The following is a 9,654-nucleotide window of genomic DNA, read 5'->3' as shown; positions in this document are numbered from 1 at the left end:
ACTTTCCGCTGGAGCAAAACTAAGGGTTTTAACATACAAATGAAAATATAAATTAAAATCTTTTGATCTTTCAAGACACTTTACATGCCAGTGTAGGAATGATAATAGTTCTTATATATATATATATATATTTTTTTTTTTACTGTTTATCGCTTATCTAACTTTGAGACAGGTTCAGTAACCAAGAAGCCTTTTACATTTTTATTTTTGAATCGTAGATAATGACACTGCACTCAAATCATAATCTATCTCAACCGGCACCATGTAATCATGATAAAAAAAACAAATGAAACCTTCTTATTTCCTCCTTTACTGGGTCAACAACCCCACGGGTCTCCGGGCTCGGCCAATCAGATCGACCGGTGACGACCTCAATATCCCGGTTCATCCAATCAGAAAACCTAAATGTTCCCCGGGGGCGCTGGGGTCTGACGGCAGGCCTGGAAGAGGTGTCGCTCCAGAGGGTTTCCCAAGTCCTGAAGACACTTGATATTACACCCTCGGTTTAAACGTTTTAAACCAAGTTTTTCCACTGCTTGAAGCATTTGTTTGAAGTGTATTTAAAATCAACAGCATTGACTCCTGTACAACGCCTGTACAAGTTGAAATGCATACCTAAGTGAAGAGACGTGTTCCTCGCTTTCTTGGTGAAGAAGTTCAGCTCCGCTCACCGCTACCCTAAACCAACAGGCTAACTGAGGTGGACAATGCTGGAGGAAGCGATGATTAAATAGGCATCTTTTCCGCCCTCATCTTAGACCTGAGATCGATCAAGCGGACGTTTTGGGGCCAGTGCTGATCCTCGCCACCTGCACACACACATCCTGCAGTTGTTTGAGGGATCAACTTCTACTTTTAGTTCTATATTCCAGTTGTCTTTATCGAACTTAACTCCAAAGCAACCCGGTACTGTGTGTTTGAGGAGCAAGAGCTATCTATCACGCTAAAATAGACAAAAAATTAATAAATTGAACATGACCAGAACAGTGCTGCAGTGGTTTTGGTTTTAGATTTCTCGGACCGGACCTCACTTATGCAGCCCGCTGTTATTTTTGCTTGATTAATAACCCCAGACCAGCACAGGAGACCCACTCGCACAGGAGGGAATGTCAAATCAAGTCGGTCAAATCCACAGTTTGCAGATTCTCCAGCCCCTGATTTTTCTAAACAAGAACACTAGAACTTAGTTCTGAAGACTGTACATGTCACTGTTCTAGACTAAAAGTGTTTGCGTTTTGATGCGAAAAAAAAGGGTTTGGGGGGGGGGGGTCTTTTCATAACTCTTGTTGTCCCTCTGTCAGAGAGAGTGTTACTGTTCTAATATACTGTAATATATAGTCTTATATAGTTTATTACATGGCTCTGTGGAATACTCGACTCTGATTGGTCAATTGGTCAGTTATTTCTGAATAATGGCCGCTGTCTGTCAATAATCACCATTATCACGGGCAACCACATCTTTGTCTGGCCGAATTGATAACGACTGGCTCACTGCACATTATGTCTTACATAATAGACTGCACTAGGGTCCTGGCCTCCAAATGTGCAAAGACCTCCATGTTGGCACAAAATGCTGCTTCCTTCATCCGTCTGATACTAGTTGCTCCCTGACTCTGATGGACTCAATAGAATGCTCCTTCTATGGGAGGGAAGGAGGTGCTGGTGGTGGTGGTTGTTGGTGGTGGTGGTGTCTGGGGGGGCGTAGGCGTGCTCAGTCCGGGCAGTAGTCCCAGTGTTTGGTTGCTTTTTGTAGCTGGCTGTACATGTGAATGTCCTCAGGGCTCAGTCAGGCACAAGAGCCAGCTTTTAAAAAGCACATACTGTAAAGGCTGTTATTATTGAAGAACTTTAAACAAACACACACACACACACACACACACACACACACACACACACATCCTCCATTTTGGGTGATGTCAACAACAGCGCAATGTAATGGCTCCTGGATTGACGGTGGTGGGGAGAACCTGGCAGGCCATCAGATGTCTGTGTCAGCCATGACTAGGCTGGGGGCTCTATGTCCAGAACCCCAGACGGGGTCCAGGTCTCCCCCAGCCCTAGACTCCATCTGAATAACTTACATACATTAAGAAGGGGTCTGTGTGTGTGTGTGTGTGTGTGTGTGTGTGGGGGGGGGGGGGGGGGGGGGGTGCGGGTCAGAGGGGTTAAATGTGCAAGTTAAATCACTCCAAACAGCAGAAACATGTGCCGCTGCAGCTGGCGGCACACACCCCGAAATGAGATTCAAAGATTCAAACTGTCCGCCATTTGGAAAGTGAAGATTAGTTGTCGAAAAATTAGGTGATTTGTGGGATATCGTTTTTTTTATATACAGTTTAGTATTTATATGTTTTTTTCACGTGTCACAGTCGTCAGACTAATTTACAAAGTACCCGAGTGGTTCTTGAAAAGTCACTCTGCCAATGAATAGCCAACGAGCTGTCGCATAAGAAAATCAACATAGTTAGGGCCGTGTAGTTTCTCATTGACAACAGTAGCGACACTGAGAAAACCAAGACAACAAAAAACACTTCAACTGTATTTCGATTTAAAATACATTTTTCCCCCCAAATTAATAAATAATTGTGTGACAGGTCGTCTGGAGGTTCTTCATTTTAGGATATTTACATCTTAAGTTAAATCAGATAAATGCATTCAACATACACCTTACATGTACCGTGAAATACAGACAGATTAAAACAATACTTGGGTAAAAAAATAAAGTTGCGTAATCCATTAGGTTTTTTTTTCCAATATGTGAAAATAATTTTCATGGTGAATATTTGCCCATGGATTATCTCAGGATAAAAAAATAAAACATCCAGGGGTTGGAGGGTTTTTTTTTTATATATGTAAACAACACAATTCAATCAATTGCTAAATTAAATGCATTTATTTGGATGACAAAGAAATAACGGCATTTCATATATAAAGATTAGCATACAGCCTTCGCCTGGATGTTAATATTTTGACCTAACAACAGTGAATCAAACCCTTTTGCGTCGATAATTTGTCATTCAATTTCAACGGGTCGTTAACAGGTAGTACTCCAAAAATTCAAACTAAAGTCATTTCACGGAAGAAAAATCAAAATATTTTACTTTGACATGAATTAAGACAGCACCTACAGAAAAACAACGAATCGCTTATTAGACTCACTGACAAATAAATACCAGAAAATACTGACATCTTCCGAGAGGGAAAAATAATTTGCCTCGCCCACGTTTCAATATTACACGTCAGACATAATGATTTGTGCAATTGGGTTTCAGGTGAAAGGGCAAAAAAAACAGGCTTTGGAAACTGTGCCTCCGACAGATTAACTCGGAGGAGCAATGGTCCGTGACACGGTTGAGACAGAAACGTTGGCTTGATGTTTAACCAGATAGAAATCAGCGCACCACTGAGAAGGAAACACCGGCTTCCTATGCACTGGGCAATTCTTAGACCTGCGTCAGGGACACATCAGTAGACACAAGCTTGTCAGAGGTCCATGTGTTTCTCTAAAATAAAAGAAACAGAAATATGTATTCGTACATGTGCCTGGTGAAGAACGGATTGAAACGTTGTTGATTGAATCGCCAAGGGACCGCTGACCCAGTTGGTAATTCCTTGTCTTTATCCAACCCTTGCTCAGTGTTCAAGGTGTACGTAAACCCTTGTCTCTGCGACGTCCTCATCTAGATGTGGTCAGCTCCCGTTGGTGATGATCACAGAGGTGGCCTTGTGTCCCTGCATCTGGTCCGCCTGCATCCTCATGTGCGAAGCCATGTCGTACTGAACCCCCCCACAGCCCAGGCCGGAGTAGTTCCTCACACTGTCCGGATCGTAGAGGTGCTCCAGCGAGTAGCCAGTCAGAGCGTAGGCGGCTTGCCTATCCATAGTGGCCCTGTCCTGGGCTGTGTAGATCAGCGGGCTCCCCTGGGTCTGGGGCGGGTGTGGCGACAGGTCTGTCTGCATGTAGTCCTTGGCCAGGGACAGACCGGACCTGGACATGCCGTCAGAGCTGGGGCTGCTCAGCCGGGACAGTGAGCCTGGGCTGGCCGTGGCATCATCATTGTCATGAGGACCCAGAGCCTTTCCGGCGTCTCGGTGGTGGAGGCGTTCCGAGGTGAGGTCTACGCTGGCGGCGGCACCGGGGCCTCGACACACCACGCTGGTCATGGCTGTCGGTGGGAGGGCCACGGAGGCGGCGAAACACGGGCTGTGAGCTTTGGTGAGGCCAGAGGCATCCAGGGGCACTTTGTGCTGCTGCAAGCGGCTCTCTTCTTCTTTGATCATTTGCTGTGTGGCGCGAATCAGGGTCTCCATCTTACTGGTGTCCGAAGGGCTTGCCCGGAACTGGTCTCCGTGGTACCTCTCCCCAGAGTCACTCGTGGAGCCACCTCCGTCAGGTGAGCTCACCACGCTGTCCTCGTCCCAGTGACCCCGGCCTGGTTGAGAGACAGCAATGGGCAAGTTAACAACACAAGGGCGGTAGTTTGGTTCTTACTACAGGTGTAATGAAGTTGGCAGCGTGTGCAAACCACAAACCATGTGCACCCTGTATTTTTCCATACTGTGTTATCAGCTGCTATCATTGTTTTGGTTTCTCTGTAAAACATGTGAGAGTCTGTTCTATATTCAGGCAAAAACACGACGATCTGTGTGAGACCTGCATGTCTTATCGGTGGCACTGCAGGGGTTGTTTCTTTGTTTGGGGATGTGAAATAACTTGGCTTTCAGGAGGGAGTAATTTTTGCACAACAGATGGAACCGTTCGGTACTCTGGCAAGAAATGGTGTAAACAATTACGCTTGTCCTGTAATAACATTTGGAAAACAGTTACACAGAGACACAAGGAAGGCCAGAGTTATTTTCTGGGGCAGGCGGCTGTGGTCTCAAGCCTCACCGTGGATAGCGGCGTGGTAGGCTGTGATGTCGTAGCCGTCAGCGTTCTCTGAAGGGGGCTTGGGCAGCGAGAGCACGGAGCGCGTGGCATCCCACCATGCCTCCCGTCCTGTTTGCGGGGTCCCTAGGAAGTAGCGTCCGCCCTGGCAGCGGACGCGATCGCAGGCGGCGCCGTGCGGGTGCGCCTGGGCGTGGGCAAGGTCATCCTCCGAAAGGCCCAGGCCGTAGCACAGGGAGCCCGACTCAGGGTATAGTCTGTAGGCGTAGGATGCTTCTGCAACTTCCCCGTGGTCCAACAGGTGGGGGGAGGCGGAGTCCGTCAGTGGGCTCCCTCCCCATTGGCTGTCCTGGTCGGACTCGGAACGCTCGGGGTTGAAAGCGGAGAACTGTTGGAACAGGATTCGGTGACTTGTAATACTCAAGAGTTTTCCATTTTAAACAGAAATAGACTTGATGCTAATCAAAAATGTATGCACGGTGTCTGGTTTTATAGAATGTGATGAGCATGTCTAATCTTAAGGCCCCGTTTATTACCTGGGGGTAGGGTGACATTCTGGCTTTGGCCTTGGCCTGGGTCAGACGTGACTTGGTGGCCTTTCGGTCCTCGGTGTGTGCGTTGGCGTAGGGAAAGGCTGGCTTACTGGGGCTCATTTGGTCCAAGGACAACTGCATCCCCTTATACTCTGTGTCTCTTTTGACGAACAGACAAAAATACCCATGAATATCTGTTTACACCCAAATGTAACAAGTTCCTTAAAGTTGTATTCATCCTGAGTGTGGGTTGCGAGTCATGCCGGCTGCTTGGCACCATCTTCCTGTTTCGAATTCAATCTAATGCACACTTTCACATCTGGAAGCTGTTCAGTCCAACCACAGTCCTCTATGGTTAGATTGGCTTCACTGAAGAAGTTAATTGTTCAGTGCCTTGCTCAAGTGCGCTAGGGCATTGGCTAAATTATTCAAGGAGTAGTGTTTCCTACCCTCCCCTAATTTCCCTGGAAATTAGGTGCTTTGTCTCCAACTTTCAGGTTCCTCAGTTATTGTGTTGTGAACCTTCTTTCTCTGAGACATTGTAGCTGTAGTAATACTTCAGCAATCGTCATATTCAGTAACTACGACACAGCAGACTTCTTGACCAATATTGGATGAAGATAGTGAGACAGACCTTATTTCACAAACACACTTTTGGCAAGTTGACTGATGTGAAGACTATGAGAAGGGAAAACAACATTAAAGATAAAGAGACTTTAGCCCTCCCACTTCTTAGCTCAGGGTACTGGAGTGCATGAGAAAAACAACAGACACTTTGGGGATAGTTAATCATTCTCCGCTGCCGTAGAACCATTGCCAGAACACAACATTTGCTAATGTGTGTGTGTGTGTGTGTGTGTGTGATGGCTCCCCGGAACTCACACACACACACACACAGACACACACACACACACACACACACACACACACACACACATGAACGCACACGCACACACACACATACACACATAGATATGTACAGTATCCACACGCACAACAAAGCCTCTACTGAATCCACTTGCAAGTCTCAAAGTTAAGTTCTCTTTTTAAACCTTGGCGAAAAGGCACATTATTTTCAGATCTTTTCGGCCTTTTGCATTTCACTCGTCGGTACCTATACAGTGAACGGGCACATCTTTGACACTTTAACCCACTGTCCTGTGACTGAACCCTGCCTCAGACGGTGTCACCGTCGAGGGAGTGTAAAGGCTCTTGTGTCAAACGCTCAGCAAACACCAGCCTATTCTTAACTTATCACATCAACCCTATGTAATAGCAGCTGCCGACATTTTAAACCCCTGTGGCCCATCCCTGACCCCGCTCGGCAGGCCTCCTTAATGTAACTCTAAATATGACCCGTTCTTTATGTATGACACCAATGGGTGGTGGCGGTGGCGGTGGTGGTGGTGGTGGTGGAGGGGGGGGGTGATGTGTTTGGACAGCCAGTACATGGGCAAGAGTGTTATTTGCTCTTGCAGGTATAGTAGCGGGTGATTGGTTCTGCATCCTATCGGTGTCCTGGGTGACTTATGTCTGAGCCAATACGGCCGAACCTTTGTGCAAACTCAGCTGTGTTAGCAATTCCTTACACGGGGTCAATGTCAGACCAACTCACGTCTGAATCGGGCCACGGGCCAACCTTCAAACATGTCTTATTAATGGAATCTGGTTGGATCAAAATGCGGCGCGGGTATTGTGATGGAATTGCCCGAGCGGGCATTATCGACACTTCAATGATAGGTGTCAGGCCCATTATTAGTGATGGGACTAATTTGTTTACTGGTCATCTATTGGCGAATTGACTCTAACTTTAATATCGTAAAATGTGGAAATAAACAAACCTACACTGGAAAGCTGCATGGCACAAAAAGTACTTGCAGATGAAACACATAAACATAAACACATGTGCACCTGCGACTACATACACAAGTGCACGCATGCACACACACACACACACACACACACACACACACACACACACACACACACATACATGCTCTCTCTCTCTCTGCCTGTCAAGCAACATGTGGATTAGCCAAACAAGAAAAATACAGCAAGGCTGTGAGATAGCTATTGATTCCTAATACGGCGTTTTATCGATTTTTCCTCCCTTGGACAGCAGATCAGTGGTTACAGTCGAGCTTTTCTGATGAGGTTGTAGTCCGATGTTTGTCTTGCCGTCTCAAAGGACCTCCGTGTGCTTTGTCCTCTCATAACATCATAACAAACAGATCCTTGTAAAGCTTGAGCTGTGTTTGAGGGGATGTGGAGAAAACTACTAGGGGGAAGGACGTTGTTCTGGGGGGAAAAAAGTCATTTTACCGCATATCGAACAGATTGGATATAAACAAGAAGTGCACAAAGAGAGGTTGATATCATTTTTCATAATCAAGTTGCATGCCCCACCGAAATACAGTTTGATCTCTTTTTCTCTACTCTGCTGGCTATTCCTGGGTTTTGTCGTTTGCTGTTAGACATTTATCTCATTCACGAGATTGATCCCTTACCAAAATGTTGCACAACACAACAACATACAGTATATTTAGACAATTGTGCCATAATTGATGCCAGATGAAATGCTTTACCCATCGTTCAAAAGTATACCCAATCCTATCCTTGCACATGCTGGGGTTTCAATAAAAACTACACATTGACCGTGAAAATTTCCACTTTGGACAGACGGATCATTTTGGAAATTCAGAGCTGATACACGGGACTCACGTGAGGACATAGTTGACGCTGACAATGCAGTGAGGCCGGGAGGAGCGACTGTTGTGGACAATGGTGGCGTAGCTCTGCACCCACACCCAGCCGCCGTGCTTGGCCAGGAAGCGATAATACTTGGTGGTGACCTGGCCCTTCACCAGCACTGGAGAGGCAGAGGAGACAGAGTGAGGAACAAGTGTGAATGTAGGCTCTGTCCATGGCTCGGGAGGCATGGACAGAGCCTGTATATCACGTGTTTGTGGAAACAAATGTCCAGAGGAATGTCCATGCGTGTCCATCGACACCTTTGTCATTCTGCATTATCAAATAGAGATGCATGGTCTTGCCTGTTGTCTTTTAAGATCAATACTGTGTCTAAGCGGTCTATGGCGGAAGACGTTTTGGACTGCAGCAGTGTTGCAGACTCACAAAGATGGTGTGCGCAGCGCAGGTGGAACGTGTCGCAGCTGTGGACGTGGTGGTACAGCGTTTTCTCGATAAGGTCCTGGGGCTCATAACCAGTCAGCTCTGCTACCCTGCAGAGTGGGAGCGAAGAGAGGATTATGCAAAGTGACTCAGCAAATCTCCAAATTCCTCATCACTGTAAGTCAAGGGAAAATCCCATGATTGCCACGATGTATTTGTGTAAAAACAACAATTGTTTTTCGCGAGACACCTTTTCTCGACGTCCTAATCCAACCTTGTTTACATTGGTTACAGTGCGTACTCTTGATTCCTTCAAGTGTTTTATGATTCATACCTGGAGTCGAGGAAGATAAGCTTCATGTCCAGACTGGCTCTGAACATGAACATGTTACTGTGCAGTTTGATCTCGGTCACGGCGCTGGGGGGCAGCGAGTGTCCCACCGCCACCAGGCCCACGTTCTGGTAGCAACCTTCGAAAGGAGACATGTCCAGGCTGTACTGACGGATCTTCAGGTAGCCAGAGCAATGGATGACCTGGAGGTTGAAGGGACGGAGAGAAGATAGGAGCCCGAATGAGAAACGCTGGTTGTTAATTGTCTTGTGAAGATGTTTCAGCATTTAACAACATCACTAAAAAGATATGATTGCTTCTGCTAATACCAGCAGTACAACTACTACTACTACCACTACTACTACTACTACTACTACAAATAATAATAATAAGAATAATAATAATAATAATAATAATAATAATAATAATAATACAACAGCAGACAATAATAAAACTACTACTACTAATAATAATAATTCTAATACACTAGGAGACAATAATAAAACTACTACTAGTATTTCTACTACTATAAATAATAATAATAATAATAATAATAATAATAATAATAATAATAATAACAACAACAATAACCATAACAATAATAATAATAATAATAATAATAATGATAATAATGATAATAATAATAATAAATAAATAATCACAAAAAATGTAATACATTTATAAAAATTATAATAATATTTATACTATACTACTACAACTACTACTTCTAACGTACAGTATTATTAAGGACAATGTTCAGACATACATCA

General features: G+C 45.2%; 1 protein-coding gene across 1 annotated transcript in view; it reads right to left on the bottom strand.

The window, feature by feature from the left end:
• Window positions 1-2,792: 2,792 nt before the first annotated feature.
• LOC307248002 (single-minded homolog 1-like) overlaps window positions 2,793-9,654 on the bottom strand; it is a 10,192-nt gene continuing 3,330 nt past the window's right edge. The window contains exons 6-11 of the mRNA XM_080024185.1: window positions 8,888-9,087; window positions 8,557-8,663; window positions 8,143-8,290; window positions 5,425-5,581; window positions 4,892-5,276; window positions 2,793-4,433 (exon numbers count right to left, since the gene is read on the bottom strand). Of these exons, the coding sequence (XP_079880311.1) occupies window positions 3,691-4,433; window positions 4,892-5,276; window positions 5,425-5,581; window positions 8,143-8,290; window positions 8,557-8,663; window positions 8,888-9,087 (1,740 nt within the window). The 3' untranslated portion in view covers window positions 2,793-3,690. The remainder of the gene's footprint in view (window positions 4,434-4,891; window positions 5,277-5,424; window positions 5,582-8,142; window positions 8,291-8,556; window positions 8,664-8,887; window positions 9,088-9,654) is intronic.

This window comes from Zeus faber (assembly GCF_960531495.2).
Source record: "Zeus faber genome assembly, chromosome: 2".
Taxonomy (NCBI): Eukaryota; Metazoa; Chordata; class Actinopteri; order Zeiformes; family Zeidae; genus Zeus; species Zeus faber.
The sequence above is the reverse complement of the archived record's forward strand: the minus strand, read 5'-3'. Positions and strand labels throughout refer to the sequence as shown.